This window comes from Myotis yumanensis, unplaced genomic scaffold (assembly GCF_028538775.1).
Source record: "Myotis yumanensis isolate MYYU_CA2020_CCGP unplaced genomic scaffold, mMyoYum1.0.hap1 SCAF_12, whole genome shotgun sequence".
Taxonomy (NCBI): Eukaryota; Metazoa; Chordata; class Mammalia; order Chiroptera; family Vespertilionidae; genus Myotis; species Myotis yumanensis.
The window spans coordinates 39518365-39541499 of NW_027223763.1; the positions used below are offsets into that span (position 1 = coordinate 39518365).

Sequence of the window (23135 nt, forward strand, 5' to 3'; positions counted from 1 at the left end):
TTTTTAACTGTGATTTTCTAGTTTTCTCTGTGAGTGAGGGTATAAGCACTGAGCTCATTTAGACTGTTCAACCACTGTTACTTTTTTACATGTTACTCATTAAGAACTATTCATAAGGCCGAAACCGGTTTGGCTCAGTGGATGGAGCGTCGGCCTGCGGACTGAGGGGTCCCAGGTTCGATTCCGGTCAAGGGCATGTGCCTGGGTTGCGGGCACATCCACAGTGGGGGATGTGCAGGAGGCAGCTGGTCGATGTTTCTCTCTCATCGATGTTTCTAGCTCTCTATCTCTCTCCCTTCCTCTCTGTAAAAAATCGACAAAATATATTTAAAAAAAAAAAAAAAAAGAACTATTCATAAGATTATAAGGGGATACCTTTTCCTACATTTTTTTCAGTAGGACTCTTACCCAGCTGGCTAAGTAGGGCCGTCGTGTGAGACAACTCCCTGGTAAAGCCACTCTCAGTAGCTAACTTTAAACTTCACCACACTCTGTGAGCTCTTTTCCATATTCTTGACCCCTTGATGCAGATTGGGTATCTTTCTCTTCTCTGGTCTTGTTTCACTCTATTATTGAGTTTTCAGTGCCCCCTTTACAGTCGATTCCTTCTCCTCTACCTACAAACAAATTTAAGCCATTTTCTATACAAAAGAAGAAAATGATCACGTCCTTGATTTTACATAGCTTTCAAGCTGCCACTCCTTTTCCTCCCCTCCAAATGGGTTGAAACAGTATTAACATTTGCTCTTCAGCCCATGGTGTCTGACCCCACCACTCTACTGCTATCCAATGCTAACTGCTAAGCCACATGATCTCTTTTTAGTCCTCATCAAAACAGTGGCATTTATGTTGACCATTTTAGCCATCTCCTAAGTTTCCTTGAGGCTACTCTTCCCTGGCTGTTCTTCTATTTCTTTGTTGTCTTTGTTGACTGACTTTTGGTTCTCTGATAGCCTCCTCTTCCTTCACCAAAGCTGGAAACCTCAGTCATTTACTGTGCCCTTCCACACCACTGCTCTTAGCTTTCAATGCTGTCTTCTAACTCTGTTACCTCCACCTCCATCTGTCGAAGCTGTCTGTTTTGCTCTCCCCCACTGCTCCTGCCTTCAAGCCTCCAACATTTATTTTCCTAAATAAAAATCGTGTACTTTATTTTGTCCCCCTTGATATTGTGCTAGTATCGTGGTTGTTTTCTCTCCCTTTAAACTGGCCCACATTCCTACTGGAATTATCTTTCTGAGCCATAAATCTTCGCTGCTATGCTTTCCTTTACCTCCTACAGGGTAGGCTGCAAATTGCTTAGTCTTTCTTATGATCTTGACAGCCTGGTTCCAGTCCCAGTTTCCAGGCTCATGTTCATGAGCCCGTTCATTCAATATTTCTGCCATGCAGAATATGACCACCCACCTATTAACACCTCCACCTGGTGTCTAGAAGGTGCTGCAAACAAAATGTTCCACCTGTCTTCTCCTCCATCTGAGGAAATAGTAACTCCATCCATCTGGTTGCTGAGGCCAAACTCTTGTCCTTATCTCCCATTTTCTCACATCTCCATGTCTAACCCATCAATAAGTCCTTCAAAGAAGCTGATCACTTTGCTACCTCCACATAGCACTCTCCATCTCTTCCCTGGTTTACAGGATGGCCTCCAAACTACTGCTCTCTGTCTGTTTCCAGAGACAGCCAGAATAACCCCTCTAAACTGCAAGTCCCGTTGAGTCACTCTTTCGTTGAAATGGTGTTTTCTCTTACTCTTTAAAAGCAAAAACCAGTCTACAAGGGCCTATTGATCTGCTCCTCCTCTTCCAACTCTCCAACCTCATTTCCTCTCAGCATAGTCCACTGGGGCCACACTTCTCTTCCTTGACACAGCAAGGATGGTCTGGGCCTCGGGGCGTTGTCACTTGCTGTTTGTTACCTCTGCCTGGAATGCTTTTCATTTATCCATGACTCTCCCCCTCTCTTCCTTTAGGTCTGTGTTCAGATTTCACCTTATCAAAGAGGTCGAGCCTAGCCACCCTGTGAAAAATAGTAAACTCCCTATCCCCCATACTTTCTAACCCTTTTAACTTGATATATATGTAATACACTATATAGATTGTATATTTACTTGTTTATTTATTTTCTACTTCCCTTTACTAGAATGTAGCCCAAGTCTTCATCTGTGTTCATGAATATAATTTCTCTTGAGCATAGACCAGTGTTTGGTACATAGTAGGTGTTCAAAAATATGTACTGAATCAAGATCTCATAGCTCCTTCAGTGGTGAATCCAGGATTGAAACTTAGCTTTACCAGACTTAGATGCCCATACTCTTTAAACTATTTCATATTATTTGTCTATGAAGTTTCCATAAGCTTCTGTATATACCTCTATTATATAACTTAGCAAACTGTATTGTGATTGTGTTTCACATGTCTTTCTTTCCCACTATTTCATATTTGCTTTTCTCTAGGGTGAGAGAGACATCTTATTCACATCTGTCACATCTAGCATTACATGCAGTGGGAACTGAATGCTATTATTATTATTACATGAGATCAGAAAAGAAGAGACTTTTCTGCTGATCCTACTTTTTACCAAGCACCCCCAAAGGAAGGGATTTTTGTTCCTTTCCTTATCCAGCAACAGGGAGCCGGAGAGATCTATGAAATTGTGCTCATTATGTTGCATACTCTACTAGGTATAAAGCAGTTATCACCATGAGACTGAAGTTCTCCACTTTAATTTTGATTTTATGAAATGGCAAAACTGTTGCGAAGGATTTCTCTGGAGGCTTGTAATTTAGGACTTGAGCACATAATAGAGAACCAGTTAAACCTGCAGGAGATGTTCCCAGCACACAGTCCTTCTGTAACCAAACAGATCCCTGGCGTCATATTCTCCACCCACTCCTTTGTTTCTGCTTATACCTCTTAATGTGTTTCATCATTTTGTTGTCATTTTAGGTCATGGAAGTAGTCTGCTAATAACTTGATATTAATAATGTCTTTATATGGGTACTGCATCTTGGTAGGGAGCTCAGAGAATTGTGCTTCTGGGATGTCGTGAAGTGTGATGGGCAGCTGAGTGCCTTCTGCAACCCAGAGGTATAATTGGTTCAGAGGAAATAGATCTTTGAGGCTAATATTACCTGTCTTTCTTCAATTCCCTATATAAATATGTTTGGAGATATTGAATTGATGATTGGAAGCTGTCAGGATACCATGCACAATAATGTGGTTAAAGGGTATTAGGCAATCTTTTTCGAATACTGAGAAGCCATTCTGATTAACTTGTTCAATAATAACTTTGAAGGCAATATATTCAGGAGCATGTATTTATCTCCAGCCAAGTAATTAAAATGCCAATCTTCTCTATAATTTCAGAAATCTCAGCCTCCTTAAAAAGCCCTCAAGAGCCTCACCATCATTATTCAGGTAGGATGCACATGCACTGCCGCATGTCAACTGAGCTAAACATCTGTGGTTCTGCATTTGTGCACAGAAACGTTGACGAATTTGTAGCATCAATATGGTTCCCAACTCAAAGAGTTGTTCACTCTGATGAGAAGAACATTTAGATTTCTTACCTTGCCATTGACTTGGGAAAACAAGATTTAAGAGAATTTGGATTTTAAAAAAATTTTTGAAAAATAATATATATTTTTTTGTATTGGCAAGCACATATTGTGAAGGGGAAAGATGACCTTGAGATTGACAAATTCCTTGTAAGCTCAAAGCCAGCCCAGAGGCAGAGTTCTCCAAATTTTGGATTAGGAAAGAGACAGGCCTGAGACTAGCTCTTTGAGGGAGGGTTTTGTACCTTCACTGGGCCCTCAGTGAACGTAACCACTGAATAAATGCCAATGCCACAGAGTAAGTTCAACAAAGACACCTTACAAGGATGTTATTAAGTAAGGGTCAAGGCTCTTGACTCTCTTAAGCAACATAACCTCACAGTGCTTCAGTTGTCTTTTAAAGTGGGAATCATTGTACTTGACCTTCCTGGGGAAAAATCTGCCAGTGGGCTAGTTGAGAATTAAGAGGGAAACACTAAAATGTAAAGCAGTGTTAACAATCAATAGGACTTGTGCCATTGGCTGGTCTTTGGGGCATCATTGCTTGCAGCACTCGGTGAGATAATAATGGGCAAGCTTTTCACACAGTCTAAAGCTCGGTACATGAATAAGAGTGTAATGGTGTGATAATTACCATTATTATTGTTATATCAAGGTTTTATGTTTGGGGTCCAGTACTAGACTCCCTTATCCCGAATTCTCCTACTTGGTGAATAGTGCTTTGATGGATTCCAGACTCCACATTCCAGGCCTTATAACTGGGTCTTCCAGCTCAGCTGTAGGCCATCATTTTGACTAGTTGTCAACTTAAGAAAGTCTCTGGTGAGGAATACTGTACTGGTAACTCCTATCGACTCTGATCTGTTAGGATACGGCTCTTAACAGGAAAATGCAGATCACTTGCTTCTAATTAAAATTGGTCTCCAGCTCTCTCTGGGAAAAGAAGGTGAACTGTGCAAAGCCAACAGTAGATGTCCCCACAGTCCACTGTGCATTAGATTTGCTCCAGAAAAGAAAAAGCAAGGAATGAAGACCGCAGATTAAAATGCGCTTTAAAAGGAAGTTTCGTATATGTCTGAACTAGTATGTGATTTGGTGTTCAGGAGAGTGGAGGTAATAGCCCTACCACAGACCATGTTATATAAAATCATATCATCTGTTCCTAAGATGGGGATATCCTGTTTAAGGCATACTTTCAGTACTATATAATATTTTCGATATAAGTAAATATTAGGGGTCTTTGAAATGAAACATTTTGGTATTATATGCATATATTGATGTGTGGAGGCTCGCTGTGGATTCAGCCCACCGATGCATAGTAAAAACAGTCACTCTTGTCTTTGTTTGCAGCCATTGAAAGGAACAATTTAATGAGGCTTTCTCAGACCATCCCATTTACACCCATCCAACTGTTTGGTGAGTGCGCTGCTACCTTCTTGAGGCTATGCCAAGGGCAGAGGCATAATATACGAGTAAAGCAAAGGGGAAACCACGTGCATCGCTTCAGTTGAAAAGTTTGTTTTGCCAATGGTTGTAGTTTAGTGAGATTAATTTTCTAAAATGCAAACTCTTGTTAACCACTGGCTGGCATTTAGGATCCAAATCTAATACCATGGGGATGGGACCTCTAATGAGCAGCAGTTGGGAAAAAAGCAGCAGTGTGGCACCTGGCACTCAACTGATTTCAGGCTGGAAGCAAGCAGGGAAGAAAAGAACCAACGAACCATGTGTAATAAACATGGAAGAAAGCGATACATGTCAATACAGTAAAAGCTGACTGGCATCTGAAGAGAAATGCTTCGTATATTGTTTTGTATTTCTTTTATTTTGTGGAGACTAATTGCTCTTAGCTCAGAGAGCAAACATCATTTTTAAAGGCTGGAGCAGTAAAGAAAAACAAGCTCACGTTGGCCAAGGCTACCAGAGTTTCTCTGTCCGGCCAATCGACAATACAACAAGGGTCCCCACACTGTCCTGGCTGCCGATTCTCCTCACAGTCCCCCTGCGGCTTCTGATTGTGGGTGCAGAGGCCTTCTCCTTCCCCTTGGCTTCACGACTGGCTTTGCAACCCAGTAACTCTGTTCTAAATCCTCTCGGTATTTCGAACTCCAGAGAGATATTCAAGGGGCACTTATCTGGGCACTAAGAATAAATAACTGAAAATATGTTACTAAGCATTTACTAGACATATTTTTTAGTTAGTTTAGTGCAAGAATGAGCAAATAGATTCCTTTCTTGGTAAACTAGTTACAGTGTTCACACACACACACACACACACACACACACACACAAAGCCATTTGAGGCAGAGGTGAAAGGAGAAAATGAAACAGGCTGGGCAGAAGTTGTGTATAGAATATGTTACTTCTGTTATGAAGCACTAAATATTACAGTGAGATGGGATTTAGACTGGGTAGGACTGGTTGCCTGTTCATCAGCCTGAAAGTGGAAGCTATATAGCAGTTAAAGAGCATTTTGTGTCTAAATTTTTTTTTAAGTGGGATTGAGTTTGTATCCGAGGTTCTAGCTTACATTAGACAGGTTAACATAGTTAATCTTTATAACCCAAAGAGGTGAGTGCTACATTCACTCCCACTTTACTGATAAAGGAAGTAAGGCTTCAAGTAACAAAGGTAGGAGGGAGTGTCTTTGGGGTATGACCTTGACTCTGTCTAACTCAGCTGGGTTAGACTGCATTCTCAACAGGGATGATATCACCCCCAAGAGAGCAAAGCCATCCTTTTCTTTTTATGTATAAAGCACAGGTATACAGTATATCTTTGGTATTAAAATGTCATGGGAGGGGCAATTAGAAAAAATGTCTAATAATGTTTATAAGGGGGATGATAATGAAAAACATGGGGTTAAACTATCTCTTTAGAAGTATTTGTCTTAACTACTTTGATTTTGTCCAGCTATATATAGTCTATAATGAGAACAACTTCATTGTTGTGTAGCATCCGATGCTTTGTCCCTTCTCCCCCTCTCCTTCTTTACTGGATAATAAATAACATAACAGCATGGCCAAACCCATGTCTTTATTTTCTAGCAGTTCCTGTATAGGTGCAATTCTATTCTCCTCTGGTCATTTGGGAACCCGAACTGATTCTGAATTGATCTTTAGGATGTCCTTCCTATCACAGACCTGAGATCTCACTGAATGCCTCACCTACGCTTCTCTTTGCAGCCGGGGAAGAAGTAACTGTCTACAGGCTGGAGGAGAGTTCCCCTTTGAATCTCGATAAAAGCATGTCCTCCTGGTCCAAGCGCGGGAGGACTGCAATGATCCAGGTATTGTCCCGAGAGGAGATGGACGGCGGCCTCCGCAAAGCCATGAGAGTCATCAGCACCTGGTCTGAGGATGACGTTCTCAAGCCGGGGCAGGTTTTCATTGTGAAGTCCTTCCTTCCTGAGGTTGTGCAGACATGGCAAAAAATCTTCCAGGAGAGCACTGTGCTGCACCTCTGCCTCAGGGTAAGTCAGACACCCAGAGTCCAGATGGACCGGCCAAAGAAAGGAGTTCTGGCTACACTTCAAAGGCTGTTATCTTCAACCCAAAAGATAGCCTAGTTTTGTTTTGTTTTTAATATATTTTTATTGATTTCAGAGAGGAAAAGAAAAGGGGGAGAGAGCTAGAAACATCAATGTTGACAGAGAATCATTGATTGGCTGCCTCCTGCACGCCCCCTACTGGGAATGGAGCCTGCAACCTGGGCATGTACCCTGACCAGGAATTGAACTGTCACCTCCTGGTTCATAGGTTGACACTCAACCATTGAACCACACCGACTGGGCAGCCTATTCTTTCTTGGAGGTGGTGGTATTTTGTTACTTTTGTTTTGTAGCGCTTTTGCTTTGGGAGTGGGGAGTGATAGGAGTTGAATAAGGCTGAAAATTACACTTGCCTCTAGTAATTCTGTGATCATTAGTAGGCATGTGATAGTAAACCAATATTTTGATGAATGTTCTCTATTTTGTAGGAAATTCAACAACAAAGAGCTGCTCAAAAACTAATCTATACCTTCAACCAAGTGAAACCACAAACCATTCCCTATTCACCAAGGTGAGGAAATAATTGGCACCCTGGCCCTTCATGTTGAGTAGGAATTTCTGTCAATTCTTCTCAGCCTCTTCTGAGAAGTACAAGGCCCACGGAGAAGTTCTCCAAGACTTCATTGTTGGGCTCTTCTTTCCAGAGTTCTGGAGACTGGTAAAAGAGAACTAGCCATCCCAGGGGTGCAGAAATCATTGAACTTGTGTGAATGGAGGTGAGAAGTTCACGCAGAGGCCAGGACTGACCTATCTAGGTGAAGCAGGCAGATCCCGGTGTAGTTGCTAATGTCCGGGAACATTATGGCCAAAAAACATTTCTGTTTTAAGCATAGTTTTTTCCAATAACATCTTATAGAAATTAAAAACTTGTAAAGAATGAACCGTTATTATGTTCACTTGCGTGTCTCCATACACTTGCATTCATTTAGCAAGACAGATCATAATTCAGTGCTGAGGACTTATAGCCAAATTTTATTGCTTAATTTATAAGGAACATTATAGCACATGGTAGGGGAAAGTTGAGTTTAGTATTCATAAAGGAGTTGGGACATTTCCTGAAAGAAAGAGAGGTGGGAAACCCCTCAATCTTTGCATTCCATAGAAAAGGACCTGCATCAGATCAGAGTTAGGTAATCTCTCCTGCTGCTGACTGTTCAGTAATGTAAGTCCCACCTTTGCTGCCTCCTCGTAGGTTCCTGGAAGTTTTCTTAATCTATTGCTATTCCGCCAACCAATGGTTCACCATTGAGAAGTACATGATGGGGGAGTTCCAGAAGTACAACAACAACAACGGCGATGAAATTGCCCCCAGCAACACCTTGGAGGAGCTGATGCTGGCTTTCTCTCACTGGACCTATGAGTATACTCGGGGAGAACTGCTGGTTTTAGATTTGCAAGGTGATTGGTAGCCTAGAACTTCATACAACAAGCATGAGGCCAAGTTCAGGAAACACTGACTAGGGATTGCTTTCTCCGTGTCATGGTTACCTACATTTGACCTCAGCTCTTTCTTTACTCAAAGCCATGGTGAAGGTCTTTCAATGGAGATATTCCATGGCATTCCTTTTTTTTTTTTTTAATTTGAAAACTGAAAGATGATTATTTTTTCTGATTTTATTTATTATATGTGAAACTTTTCCAAGTGGCAATAACCAGACAGGTGTCCTAAGAGATCTTGTAAGATCCGGGATGGGTAATGAATGAAATTGTTCTATTTAGTTTGAAGGGAGGTGGGGCCATTTATTTCAGACATTGCACAGTGATGATCACGAGCACTTACTATGTTGATTCCCACCGAGATCTAGGGAAAAATATGTGCTGATGATTAGTTGCCTAACATAAACAGCTAAAACTTTGATCTAAAGGGAGATTGACTTTTGCACTAAATTTTCCAGGTTTATGGCTTTATCGTGGACTTATATTCACTAGAACACTTAGGTATGCGTTTATACACACAGGAAAGTTTAATTTCCCTGCATTTTTCATGATTTTGAGCTCATTGCTTTAGCAATTTATAAATTAGCTTGCTCTCTTTGCTGTGTGCCTTGATATGACAGTCACGAAAGTACAGACTCAGTCTGAGGAGGCGTAAGGCACTCTTATTGAATGGAAAGAAGCTTTTGATCAGCGCATCTCCCACTATCAACACCTCACACGTGACCTATAATCCTGCAGCACGAAACAGAGAGTCTCGAGCAGGCTTTCCTTGCAGGGACAGGACGAAATATGAATTAAGGTCAAAGTTTAATCCCTTGGCTCACTGACTGGGGCTTTGGTTTTAAATAAGGGATTTAGATCAGGAACATTCATAGAAGTTATCTCATTTAATCCCAGAAGCAGTACCTCAAGGTAGATATTATGGGGAATTTAAGCACAGGCAGTCTAAATAACTTGCCCAAGGTTGCACAGCTACTTAATGGGGGAGCCAGGATGCAGACTTAAGCTGTTTTGACCATCTATTCTATCCTTTTTTTTTTTTTTTAGAAATATCAAAAGTGCTTTATTCAACGTAATGTCCATCGCTAGCTACACATCTGTTCTATCCTTAATCGTGCTATGGTTCATTTAAGCAGATTGGGCCTATTTCTTGTTCTCTCACTTTCCCACCTGTTCAGTCCTGGGATTCTGTGCTGAAAGCCAGTCTTGGAGACTGGGGACAGTTAAAATGGGCAATCCTGGGCATTGTGAGCAATGTCTAGTAAGACTGCAAAGCCATTTTGATTAAAATTGTGCCATGTGCCCAAGGGTGTGTATCTACTTTTTAAACTACACATAAGTCCTGTTCTTTCAGATCTATGCTGTTCACAGGTTATATTTCTAACCCTCAAACACAATATTTTAGGAAGCAGTATAAACAAAGTTAAAACAGTCAAGATGATTCATCTTTTAAACCAGCAAATCCATGATCCATGTAAGCCCAGCATGCTCATCCCCAAGGCATCTGCTTTGGTAGCTCATGTTTGGGAGAGGATGATGTTTTTCATCTGCACTTAAGTGTCTGTGCTTTGAGTTTTGGGTGGAGTGGTTTAAAAAGAAAAAAAGAAAAGAAACAAACAAACAAAAAAAACAACCAAAGAAAAACTTTAAGGAATTAATGATGACTCTTTAGTGTGTTTTGTATTCCACTTGAATAGGCTTTTGTTTAATGATGTTTATGTTTGGGGATTTTTATGTCTCTTAGTAATCCACAGTGACATTAAACAGAACAAATGTCTCATTGGTCGTGTCGGGGGGGAGAAGGGAATTAACTTTATTCTTTTACTGGGCAATTATGTGAATTGCAGAAACAGGCCACTCCAAATAAACTATGTCAAAACACTGACCTTCAAAGAAGGGAAGAGAGGACATCATAGATTGAATGTGAAGAAATTGAGATACTTACTGGAGAGTTTTGGCCAATTGGTTCTGCCTGAACTCATGGAAGAACACAAATCCTAAAACTAATTATAAGCAGTTATAGTACCTATACTACTAGCTAACATTTACTAAGTACTTATTTTGCTCTAGTTGGAAAGGGAAAATGGGAAGAACATAATGTTTTCTTAAACTATCATAATGGTTTTGGGTTTAGTTGAGTTGATGAGTATTTCCAGTCATTGGAGAGATGATGTGCATCATCTGGGTGGTGGGGAATGGAGATGGAGAGGCCAATGGCAGCAGTTAGGAGGAGCTTGGAGTCATTCAGTGCTGGTATCTGACTCCTGGCTTTCCTACAAACCAGCTGCGTGACCAGAGGGGTACCACTTTGAGTCCCAACTTCTTCATTTGTAATTGAAGAAAATAATATGCACTTAACTCATAGGACTGTTAAGGGGTTGAAATGAGGTAAGTTCCTGACACACAGTAAGCCCTCTGTAAGTGTTGTTGTTGTGTTAGTATTGATCTCCATGTGCTCTTTAAAATGGAAGTGAATCTTCAGTTGTGAATAGTCTGTCCTTAGTGGTGTGGTCCCAGTGGTATTGCAGAGAGACCTAGCGGTGAGTTTAACATGCTTGTGAAGCCCCGGTCAGCTTGCTGTGCCTTCCTATTATTGCTTCGAGGGAAAGAAGAAACGAGGAACACTATGGCAGATTATTCCCCCCTCCCCCCTACTTCCTTCCAAGGGATGGCCAATCATTAACCCGGGAGCTGCCGCCCCAGACCAGGAAGCTGAATTCTAAGGAGAGGCTTGATCGATTTCCAGTCATGTAATTATACTGTAGTCGTCTCTTCTCTTTCCATTTAAAAATCCTACATGTGAGGGCCTGAATCATCATCATTACACTTGAAATCCAAGTTTTCTTTCCCTGCAATGGGAATGAAATACAATTGCATTTCAAATTACAGTTGTCCGGAACATTTTTTAAAAAGCTCATTGTATTCTTCAAAGAACTTTTGGAGATATTAGATCTTTTTTTTTCTTTTAATTTAACAAAGCAGTTTCTGGAATAAGTCCACATTAGCATCAACATCATCATCATGAAATTCTGCTGCTACAAAGATGGTAACTTCTTTCCACAGATGTAGAGGTTCGCTGATGTATCCCAAGGTGGTTGGGATCAGAATGTACGTTTCTGGGTTTCTCATGAGGGCATGCTGCATATTACCTTATAAACGGGCATTTACTCTATTAAAGCTGGTAAAGACATATCATTGGGATTTTAAAATATGAAAATATCTTATTTTCTCCCATGTTTTCAAATATCTAGGAGACTATGTGGGTAGGATTGGCACTGATGTTAAAATTTGCCTTTTGGGCAATTCCTGTGTATTAGGAGAGGCAGGGTAGGTGGTGGTGGTGCAGGTGGTGTAGCGTGAGTGGTCCTCTGGGCTGCTCTCTATTTGTCACACATTGCAATGCCCTTTCTGCCATTTGGGGGCCCCCAGATATATTATAGTCAAGCTTTGAACGGTCAGATTGAGTGTAGGGATATAAAGTTTTGTGAATATAGAACCCTCATTCTTATAGGCGAATTTATTCATTAGAAAACACAGTACTTTAGGGAAATGGGATAAAAGAAATAGAATTTTACTTCACAAAATGTCCTTATAGAATTAAGATAATAAAAATAGCAGTTGACAGTTTTTAGCAGTTGACAGTTTTAGTTCACTTAATCTTCTCAGTAACCCTACTAGCATAAGATAAGGCTCGATATCATTCACACTTCAGATGACAAAATTGCGATTCGGAGAGATTAACCCGGGTGACCAGGTCACCACCTAGAAAGTGAAGTGACTGTGAGTGGAGCCAGATCCTTTGACCTCCCGCCTATGTAACAAGCAACAAGATTTAAAGGCAACAGGAACTGATGTGATTTTGGTAGGCAATTTTTCCCTATAAAGCTTCCGTTTCCCCCCAGTTGATATGCCCTCTTTAGGCACTGTGAGTATTCCCAGCTTAAATCTGTAGTTTACTCAGATATCATTCTACAGCTTTCATCAGCTCTGGAATTTTCAGGCTCAAAGTTAGGTCTGAGTTTAACATGGAAAGGATTTGTAGCCTTTAGTCTCTCTCTACTGGTGGTGCTTGTGATATCAGTTGGGTTGTCTTTTTGTTTACTCACTACACAGTTCAAAAAGCAGGGTCCCCTAGGCTGTTCCTTTTTATACCCGAATAAGAGAGGTATAAAGAGCCCAGCCTCTGCCTATGACTTTTTAAAGAAAAGCACTTAGGAAGAGGCTAGGCTCTTCATATCAGCAAACACATTGTGCACACTTGCCCTTAAGCCTGTGTGTCAGCCTTACTTTCTCTTTCCCTAATCAAAACCAGTGTAGAAAGAGACTCCATGCTAGGGTTCTAAAACATCCCTGTATGGAATTCAGAGGGTCTGTGAACTCTGATGGAAAACAAAATTGCATCTGTATTTTCACTAACCGGTAGCTGAAATGCATAATTTCCTTTCATTATAATGGTGGTATTAGCATGAACAATTACAGATATTAACACGGCACATGTGTTGGCAGATATCTCAAAAAACTGTTCATATTTATTGTTGGATGGTGTAACAGTTATTAGACTTGTGCTAGATTCTGCTACTTAACATATAAAGAAGCACATGTATGCAGTACAATAATTTAAAAATATTTTGGTAACTTTATTTCAGTATCATTGGTTTCTTTTGTAATCTTATAGATTTAAATTATGCATTTTAAAACATTATACGGAGAAAAGGGTCCCTTAGCTTCATCAGACTAACAAAAAGGGGGTTATGATGAAGAAAGGCTTAAAAACCTGTACTTACATAAGTGATTTTCCTGAGGAAATCAGTGTTTTAGGGAAAGGTCACTAAACTTTAAGGATTATGTTCTCTTGTGAAGGCTTTAGAATAGGCTAAAACATACAGAATATAGCAAAACTTTTTAAAAATAGTTATAAATTTTATAATATTTTAAAAATAGTTTTCCCACAAAGTTGTTTTTTTCCAAACAAAGTGCTGATTGGAGGAGGATCTCAGACATCTCTGAGTTGTGCCCATGAGGTGCATTCACCTGTCTGATCAGCTTGCCGGGAAACATCATTGTGTTGGAAATCAGTTTCCTCACCACTCCCTTTTTATAACAGAGATTCGCTTTGGGTGTTGATCCATGTCTGGTTTGATAAATATTAGCTTTAAGTTACTTACATTATCCTTTTATGCATTGGTGTCATTTTTTTAAAAGGTGAATTTTATTGAAGAATAACATACCGCCTGAGCCGGTTTGGCTTAGTGGATAAGAGCATCGGCCTGTGGACTGAAGGGTCCCAGGTTCGATTCCAGTCAAGGGCATGTACCTCCATTGCAGGCTCTTCCCCAGCCCGGGCCCTGGTTGGGGTGTGTACAGGAGGCAATCAATCAATGTGTTTCTATCACTTTGATATTTCTCTGTCTTTCCCTCTCTCTTCCACTCCCTCTAAAAATCAATGGAAAAATATCCTCTGGTGAGGATTAAAAACAAAAAAAGAATAACAAACTATATTCAGGAATGTGCACACAGTATTAAGCATATATCCCAAAGAATTTTAACAACTGAACACAGGTGTAACCAGCAGCACAAATCAAGCATCTGGGGGCATTTGGATCCTACTGTTTTAAAATGTTATATATAGCATTTGATGGGTATCTTTGATGCAGCAGAGGTTGTACCTGCAGAACCCCACAGCTCCCTGCACCTTGCCGAGCACAGATGGATTCCTTCAGGAGACCAGGCACAAGCTCTGGCTCAGCTTCAGTCCTGTTGGCACCACAGGTGGACAGTGTAACCTCGGTCACATGGCTTATTCTCTTTGAACATCAACATACTCATTGGTAAAATGAGGATATGAGGATGCTAATACTTTTCTTTCATGATTGCTAAGAATTAGAGAAAATAAAATTAGAATATCTGGTACATATAAGTAGTAAAAGAATGATGGGTGTTACTATCAATAACTGTGAACACACCCCTAAAACATTCACTTGGGGCCTAAAAGTTTACAATAGCCTAAGAGGAGGTTGGGGAAGACAGCATTAACTAAAATTTTCCCACATACCTAGACAATTTTTATAGTACAGTTAATTCACATGTTGTTTGATTGATTACAGGGTAGATAGAGGTTTAAAGAAAGTATTAAAATTTGATTATTATTTTCTGGAAATATGAGAAAATGAAATTCCCATTTGCTAAGTGAATTTTCTCTCTTCCTTGGAGGTGTTGGAGAAAATCTGACAGATCCATCTGTTATAAAACCTGAAGACAAACAGTAAGTTAACTTATTATGTTATCTTTTAGAAAATTGCCTTTAACAATGTGCATGGTTTTAAAAAATAATTTTTAAAATTTATATTTCTTGCCTAGATCCTAGGAAGATTTTTGAGGCTGCTTTTATCTATATATCTTTATCCATATCCATCTCTTTATTCTCTATGTTATATATGTGTATGTATATATTTCTATCTATCTATCTATCTATCTATCTACAATACAATAAAATACAATAAGATTCAAAATACAATAAGATTTTAAAGAAAGCATAGATTAGGAAATGGGGGTGAAAAGACAATATGGAAATAACATAAGATTAAATCTGGAGTTAAGTTAGTACACATAAATGGAAATTATAAAGGCCAATGCAGTAGTTAGAACTTTGTTGCAGACTTGACTCTGAGTTTTCTAGTGACCCAGACAAAAGAGAAATACAGGTTAGTGCAGCCTTTCTAGGCTTAGACATAAAAACAATTAATGTCATAGGAGAAGCACAGTTTCCTTTGTTGTCCGCACAATAGAGCCATTGCATCTTCTCATGGGCAGCGTCTTCCATCACATGCCTGTAAAATGAAGGTTGGGGCAGAAAGTGCACTACTCAGTACTGGCAAGTCTGTGAGGGGTCAGAACCCTAGGGCTTAAATATGGAACATCAGACTGTCTACTAATTAAAGGCTAAGTTTAAATTATATGGAGGGATGAGTCATCTGCCTGTCCTTTGAATTCCCGTGGTATTTTACCCCCTAACCAGACTTTTGGGAAGACTTGGCAGTAGAGGATCAGAGGCTTTGTTGTTCTGTTAAAGGTGGAGGAGAAAGAAAGAAGTGATGGTGTTAAGGACTGATCAATATGGCAGGCGACAGTGGTTTTCAAACATGAACTTGCATCATAATCACCAGGAGAACTTGTTAAAACACAGATTGCAGCCTCCAGCCTCCCGAGCCCATTTTCTGATTCAGTGGGTTTGTGGTGGGGCCAAAAAATTTAACAAATTCCCAGATGATTCTGGTGGTGCTGCTGACCCGAGACCACACTGGAGAACTACTAACATACAACATTGTTATTTCTTAGTTGTCCTAAGGGTCTATACTTGGCTCTGGGTTGTAAAAAAAAAAATAATAATAAATTTAAAAATATATATATATAATTGCATAAGTGGTAAATCTTATAAAATAAAATTTGAACATTTTACTTCCCTCTCATAGGTCTCATACTGTGAATATTTACTGCTTTATGGAGTAATCTAATCTAAATATGGTCTCATCTAGCTAGCGTGGCTCAGTGGTTGAGCATCAACCCATGAACCAGAAGGTCACAGTTTGATTCCCATCTGGGCACATGCCTGGATTTTGGGCTTGATCCCCAGTAGGAGGCGTCAATGATTGATTCTCTTTCATCATTGATGTTTCTCTCTCTCTCTCTGTCTCTCTCTCTCCCTTCCTCTCTAAAATCAGTAAAAAAGTATATTTAATTATGGTCTGATCTGTAAGCTTCTATGCAGAGGCCCATCTAAAAGTATTAGCTATTTTTGTGTACGAGGTGGGAGCTGGAAACAATAAAGGTGAACCTGCTGCTCCTCTGCACCCAATTCCTATGCTGTCTGACCATGCCGTTCATGTTGTGACTTTTAGGGTACAGATAAAGGCTTTGTTATTTTTCACTTTAGCAGAGTGAAAGTGTTTTTAGTGAAGAATATTATTTCTTCAGCAGCCCTGTGTGCTCAAGGGTTTGTAGTAGGAACCTGGTACCATAAGTACTTTATAATTTTGCAGTGAAAAAAAAGTTGCGCATATAACGAACCAAGTTTTTGTATACTCTGTCATTTATTAAATTTTGACCTTTGGATATGTCATTTAATATGACCTGAATAGTGCTATCTTTTAGAATTCTAAGATTATATTATCCCACTTGACAGTCGAGTACTTAATTGCATTCTATAGGCCAGTGGGTCTCAATTTCTATTAAGGTCACCTGGGAAAATTTAAAAAATAAGCTGCTCAGCATTGGCATCAAATCAGAATCTCTGAGGAGAGGGCCCTGATGTCTGTATTCTTTTACAAGTTCCTCATGTGAATCTAACGGACAGTCAGGGTTGGGAACCTCTGTCTATGGCAGACTTTATTTTTTATGACTTGAGGATAGAAACTCTGGAACCTAATAGGACAGCATCCTGGTAGCATGCCTGGTTTTGTGGGGTCCCCTAACTTTGGGTGCAGTTGGTCCTCATGGCGAAGATAACTAGAAGTGCTATTTTTTTGCAACGGTGGCAGATTGCACTGAACTAGTTCAGTGAGGCTCACATTTCGGCTGCCTTCGGTGTGTTAATAAACCTTGGCTGCACAAGCGTGGGCCATGGACCAATCATGTTTGCATCACCTGGGACACTGTGAGAAATGCAGAATCTCAAGGCCCTCCCTAGAGCTCCTGAATCTGAATCTGAATTTTCACAAGATCCTAAGCTGATTTGCTGTTATTTATTTATTTATTTATTTATTTATTTATTTATTTATCTGTAGTAATTGGCCAGCTTTGTCCCTCTGGCTATGAGATCCAGAGGTGATTTGAGGTTTACATTTTAATAGTTATTTCATCAAGAGTTTGGGTGCCCCCATTGCCCTTATAAGATGATTGCAAATTATTTCATTCTCACTTATTAAAAAAAGTTTAATTGTCTGTGACACAAGATCATTAAAAAATACATATAAGCAAAAAGAAAACTCACACCCCACAGAAATAAGCACACTTAATTTTTTTATGTATGTATGTATGTATACACACAGGCACGCACACACACAATTTGGGATTTTTATTGTACATATGGGAGCTGATACTAAATATGCTTTGCAACTTATGTTATTTTACAACATGGAATGAACATATTTTCATGCATTTGTATGAAACTTCCCCATTGAAAAATAGACCTGGAGAATAGGTCAAAATCCAAAATCCAGTAAGATGCTGGTTAACAAGGAAACTATCTAAAACAAAATTCTACCAGATGATTAAAAAGTAAAACAAAAGTCTCCTAGCTGGTTTGGCTCAATGGATAGAGCATTGGCCTGTGGACTGAGGGGTCCTGGGTTCAATTTCGGTCAAGGGCACATGCCCGGGTTGCAGGCTTGATCCCCAGTGTGGGGCATGTAGGAGGCAGCCCATCAATGATTCTCTATCATCATTGATGTTTCTCTCTCTCTCTCCCTCTCCCTTCCTCTCTGAAATCGATAAAAAAAATATTAAAAAAGTAAAAGAAAGGTAAAAGATATATCAGGATATGCTAACAGAAAGCAGGGGCCAGGTTTTACTATCAGATAAAAAAAAAAGAAAGAATTTAAGGCCTAAAGCACACAGGATAAGGTTGTCTGCATGAATGTCTTTGCTTCCAATGTATCATCACAAACTTGTTTCTTACTCTCCTTATGTCTTCCGGATGCCTTTCCATCTCATCTACGCCTCTTAGCATTTCTTCAGGGTCCAAAGGCCTAATGGGAGTGTCCTCTTTGAATGCCTGCACAGGCTGAGTCAGCCGGCTTCTAAGGTTTCCTTCTGCTTCCTGGCTGACACCTTCTTTGGAAGGCGGAGGATTGCCTTCTGCCCCCTGTGGTACATCTTCTGAAAGGTGGTCTTCCTCAGCCTTTGGCATGTTTTGTGCTTTTCCTTCATTTTCTTCACAAGACTTTTGCATGTTGGGTATTTTTCTATTATTTCCTTTTTGAATAGATTAATCCTGAAAGGATCCGGGGCACTTTTCTTCTCCAGCAATAGGGAGCTGCTCTGATTTACTGTCATTAGAGTTTGGGCAGCACCCGTTTAAGCACGTGCTTTCACATGTTGTGTATTTTACCCTTAACAACATGGTCGGGGGTAAGCAGCTTCAATCCCAGTTCACTGAAGCTCAGGGAAGATGGCACCTTGCCCACCAGGAGGAGGGTCCATGAAAGAGAAGATGTTTTTGTGGTGCAGATTCTGATATTTTCTTTGCTGCCTCTTAACTGTCCCCAACCTTTTGCCCGTGAAGAAAAAGTCATCAGGCCTCCCTCACCCCCCTACCCCACCCCCCAGTCCTTTCTGGCTACCTCTCTGGGTTTCTCAGGTCACGAGCCTCGGTGAAGGCTGCCTCAGGTGTTGGTAGTTTGGGATTGCATCTTTTCACTTACCGCCTTGATGCATTTGGGCATTTGACAAGTCTGAAAGGATGATGAGATATTCTTCAGTAAATCTGTGTGTATGTGGCACTAATTAGTGTTTCCTTACACGTGAAATCAAGCCACCACCTGCTTGTCTTGTGCTGTGAAAAACCTGGGAAGCAACTGTATTTATTTATTTTTATTTTTAAAACTCTGTTATCTGAGCCCTAGCTGGTTTGGCTCAATGGATAGAATGTTGGCCTGGGGACTGAAGGGTCCCAGGTTCGATTCCGGTCAAGGGCACATGCCCGGGTTGTGGGTTTGGTGTAGCCGATCAATGATTCTCTCTCATCATTGATGTTTCTATCTCTCTCTCTCCCCCTTCCTCTCTGAAATCAATAAAAATATATTAAAAAAAACTCCACTGTCTGAGATTGCAAGGTTATCAATATGCTTTAGGGGGTAGACAAATGAATGTCCTTACAACCCTCCTTCAGGCCCCGTCCCCGCACAGGGAGCCAATTCCTAATAGATACGTTTTATGGTCATTTTGATTCTTTTGCCTTAACTTTCACAGAGTTCATAGAGGAAAATGATTTAGCTTACAGTTTTCATCTGAGAATCAGGGTTGCATGTCTAAGCTGGGGGTTTCCTGTTTTTCTGGGAGGAAAGCAGTAGCAGGTATGGAATGCGCAAGAGTGAAATATCCCAACAGGGTCCTGCCGGAGAGACGATGAAAGGAATTCTTCCATTTTAATGACTGAAAGAAACCACCATCATTTTTCACTTTATTGGCATCACAGAGTTCTGGCACTAAATATCAAGTGATTCTACTTTTTGTTGCCACATTTGGTTTCACCTTATTTGAAGTGTTATTTTTTATTTTTTCTTACCAAAAGGACTGAAAAAGAAGAATAGTTAACAAGAGGCAGCTTATGCAGCCGGGCAAATACCACCCAGAGCGGTCCTTTGTAAGGGCGATTGAGTGACCAGGAAAATTAATCCTGGGTGCCTGTTCACTTTGTCTTCCCAAGAGATTTGCTCCTCCTACTCGCCTCAGAGCAAAGAGGCAATCCGAGATCAAACTGACATCAGCCCTCATTCTGAGCTTGGCACATCTTCAGAGCAGCTACTGTTATTCTGCCAAAAGGAAGTGGAAATTGAGATAAATGTTTCAATACTTGGATGGAAAAAAAAGTCCATTTTTACACCCCGTCCCTTTTGAAAAACCGCATTCCTTAGAAGCAAAGTTTATTGTTTCCTTTTGTGATAGTTTGCTTTAATTTTTTCTTAAGACGTGGTATTTAAGAGCGGTAATTGAGTTCAGATTTTAACATGTGCTCTTTCCACTCTGCATGTCATTAAAATAAAATATTAGCTTTCGAAAAGTTCCTTTGGAAGTGTTTCTGTGTGCTGTGTTCCGTGGCGTGCCGACTGTCAGCCCGAGGAATGATGGGTGTGCGTGATCTGATAATGGATGAACGCTGGTCCTGGAACCTGCGGAGGATCTGTTATAATTAGAGCATTCAAAATGTGCCAAATATGTACCGATTCTGTTTGTGACTTTTGTCACCTACATGCAGCACATGTAGTTTGCTTCCACAAAACCACAGCAATCTTGTCTTTCCACAAAGAGCCCAGCCGCAGCGGTTTGCAGGGTAGAAAGCAGATGCCGAAAGAGCCAGTTGTACTGATGTAGGGTTTTGTCTGGCATTTGTTTTCCAGGACATGGTCATATTTAGAAAGGCACTTGGGTTTGAAAGAATATATATGAATCCTTTTAAAAGGTGTGTTTCAATAGCAAATTAACTTTCTACCTTACCTTTCCGGTATTCTAGTAGAACATTGGGCAGTTACTGTCATTCTATCACCCCGTACGCATTAAAAGGGGTCTCAGTGTATTTTGGTTTAGCGTGGTTCATAGAAAATTCACTCTTCTATCAGATTCGTGCTAAAATGAGTTTCACAGTAGGTCTTGGAGTTGAGTGCACAGATTTAAGTGTATTTGAATTTTAAATTTGCAAACCTAACATTGTTGCCTCCTCAAAGTGCGCTGTTCTTTGTTGCTCCCTCAAGTTTGCTGGGTTACTATGGGATACTGTTCGGTACCTCCGAGAATCCTAGCGGGGCTCCTTTTTCTTAGCTGTGGTCTAATTGATATTCTGATTATTTCCTCCAGATCCAGAGGAATGGTGTTTGGACCAGCCAACTTAGGGGAAGATGCAATTAGAAACTTCATTGCAAAACATCGTTGCAACGCCTGCTGCCGGAAGCTCAAACTCCCCGGTATGCCCCAGACAGTTCTACTTTTTTCTAAGGAAAGCTCTCATAGAACAGCAGCCATTGTAACCAGGGAGAGAGTAGCAAATCTTAATCACATTTTTATCTCCTTCGCAGTTGAGGCCTGACTTTCTGACTGCAGATTTTTTTCAAGTCTCTAAAGGTATTAAAAGGACAGGGATTTATTTCACGTTCTGCCAAAATGCGATAAAACACTGGGCCCAACACTTGTCACGGTCTGTCCAAGGGGAAAGTTCTACAGAAGAATTGGGGTAGAAGTGGGCTGAGGCAGGTCTCTGTGCCACTCCCCACCCTTGGGTCCTGGGTGGTGCCCACAGGACTTCTATTCTATTTTTATTTACTCATTGGACGCTGGGAGGGCGAGGTACGGAGGGAAACACAGCTGTCAATTAAAATAGTGCCTTTCACTACAAAAACCTGCCACTTTAAACACACAGGTATATATTTTAAATCATTTGCTAATATAACACACTTTTTCTGAAACCAATATAGTCACCACAGAAAGTGTGCCTCACATAAAAGTAAGCAGCTGGAGGTCTGTGCTCCCCACGTGGCAGCCTCAGCTCTGTCTCATTCTTTCCTTTAATCTCAGAGGGGACACTTTATGTCTGTCTCAGCTTGCTCACTGTTTTCCGTAGATCAGACCAAACTTGCCCTTAAAATGGAATTTCACCTATTTTAAGCAGAGTATCCCTTCCTGCCTGCTAATAAGTGGTCATATCCTGAATTGGAAATCAGTAAAAGATCATTGTCCATTATAACTTGGGATGGAGTGGGTGTAAATTTACGACAAAAAAGGGCAATTTCTAATCTTCTTCGTGTTAGAAGTAGAATATTGTCGAGATGCTCTTTTGGGCAAGGCATAGCAAAGGACTGGGATTTAGAACAGGCTTCCGGTTCCGGTGAGAAGTAGCCTGTTAGACAGAGGCAGTGGCCGGGGTTGTACATGGGGTAGGGAGGTCAGACGGGAGCAGCAAAGCGGGGACGGTGGTCACTCACATCTTCTAGCTGCCCAGGACTCGCTCTCACAAACTACACAGCAGACCTGGGCAAAGAGATCAGTCCCTAGCACGTTGGCTGAGCTGCCTGCTGGCATCCTCCCTGGTCAGAAGGAATCCAGGAAGGATCTGGGCTGGACTGAGGGTCCTGTGGGAGGCAGGTGCTGACATGTATCTGAGTCGCCCATGATTGCAGGCTGGAGTCTGGCCCGTTAACTCAGTACCTCAGGCACGGGCCTCTTCCCAGGTCTCATTCGTTGTACCCTGGACCAGGTACCTCTCATTCTTGGAGACATAGGGACTACATCTGATCAGCCAGGAAAAGGGAGACTTGAGGCATCACTCACTGCTTCCTCCTCTGAGCCCAGTTAGCTGTTCTGTATGATTAAGGTGGAGATCATTTCTTAAAAACCCACACTGGTGCCCTAACCGGTTTGGCTCAGTGGATAGAGCGTCGGCCTGCAGACTGGAGGGTCCCAGGTTCGATTCCAGTCAAAGGCATGTACATTGGTTGCGGGCACATCCCCAGTAGGGGGTGTGCAGGAGACAGCTGATCGATGTTTCTCTCTCATCGATGTTTCTAACTCTCTATCCCTCTCCCTTCCTCTCTGTAAAAAATCAATAAAATGAAAAAAACAAACAAAAAAACACACCCTACACTGGTGAGTTTTGAGTAATTCAGTAATTCCTCCATCTCTAGACCTTATCCATGGTTCTTTTCAAAACCTTAGCACATTTTAGTGAAAATAAGAAACATCTTCAGTTATTGAATTATTTGGTTATTTGAATAAAAAAAGTTTAGTCTGGAATACAGGAATAGGGATGGTTTTTCTTTTTGCTTGATAACTTTTTATCTATCTACATATCTACTTATTTTTAAAGACAGAGTTTAGGATAGTGTA

At 40.7% G+C, this 23135-nt stretch overlaps 2 protein-coding genes across 2 annotated transcripts in view; one reads left to right on the forward strand and one right to left on the reverse strand.

The window, feature by feature from the left end:
* TRPM6 (transient receptor potential cation channel subfamily M member 6) overlaps window positions 1-23135 on the forward strand; it is a 138020-nt gene that overhangs the window by 112001 nt on the left and 2884 nt on the right. Inside the window, exons 32-38 of the mRNA XM_070431486.1 lie at window positions 3369-3419; window positions 4910-4975; window positions 6745-7031; window positions 7538-7620; window positions 8302-8507; window positions 14757-14808; window positions 21114-21220. Of these exons, the coding sequence (XP_070287587.1) occupies window positions 3369-3419; window positions 4910-4975; window positions 6745-7031; window positions 7538-7620; window positions 8302-8507; window positions 14757-14808; window positions 21114-21220 (852 nt within the window). The remainder of the gene's footprint in view (window positions 1-3368; window positions 3420-4909; window positions 4976-6744; window positions 7032-7537; window positions 7621-8301; window positions 8508-14756; window positions 14809-21113; window positions 21221-23135) is intronic.
* On the reverse strand, window positions 18096-18492 carry TCEAL8 (transcription elongation factor A like 8). Its single transcript, XM_070430147.1, has one exon. It carries the CDS (start codon window positions 18490-18492, stop codon window positions 18139-18141), a length of 354 nt encoding a protein of 117 aa, XP_070286248.1. The 3' UTR covers window positions 18096-18138.

Bases quoted from the DNA above. Each gene is read 5' to 3' on its own strand.
- TCEAL8 (XM_070430147.1), bottom strand. From the start codon at position 18,492: ATGCAAAAGTCTTGTGAAGAAAATGAAGGAAAAGCACAAAACATGCCA.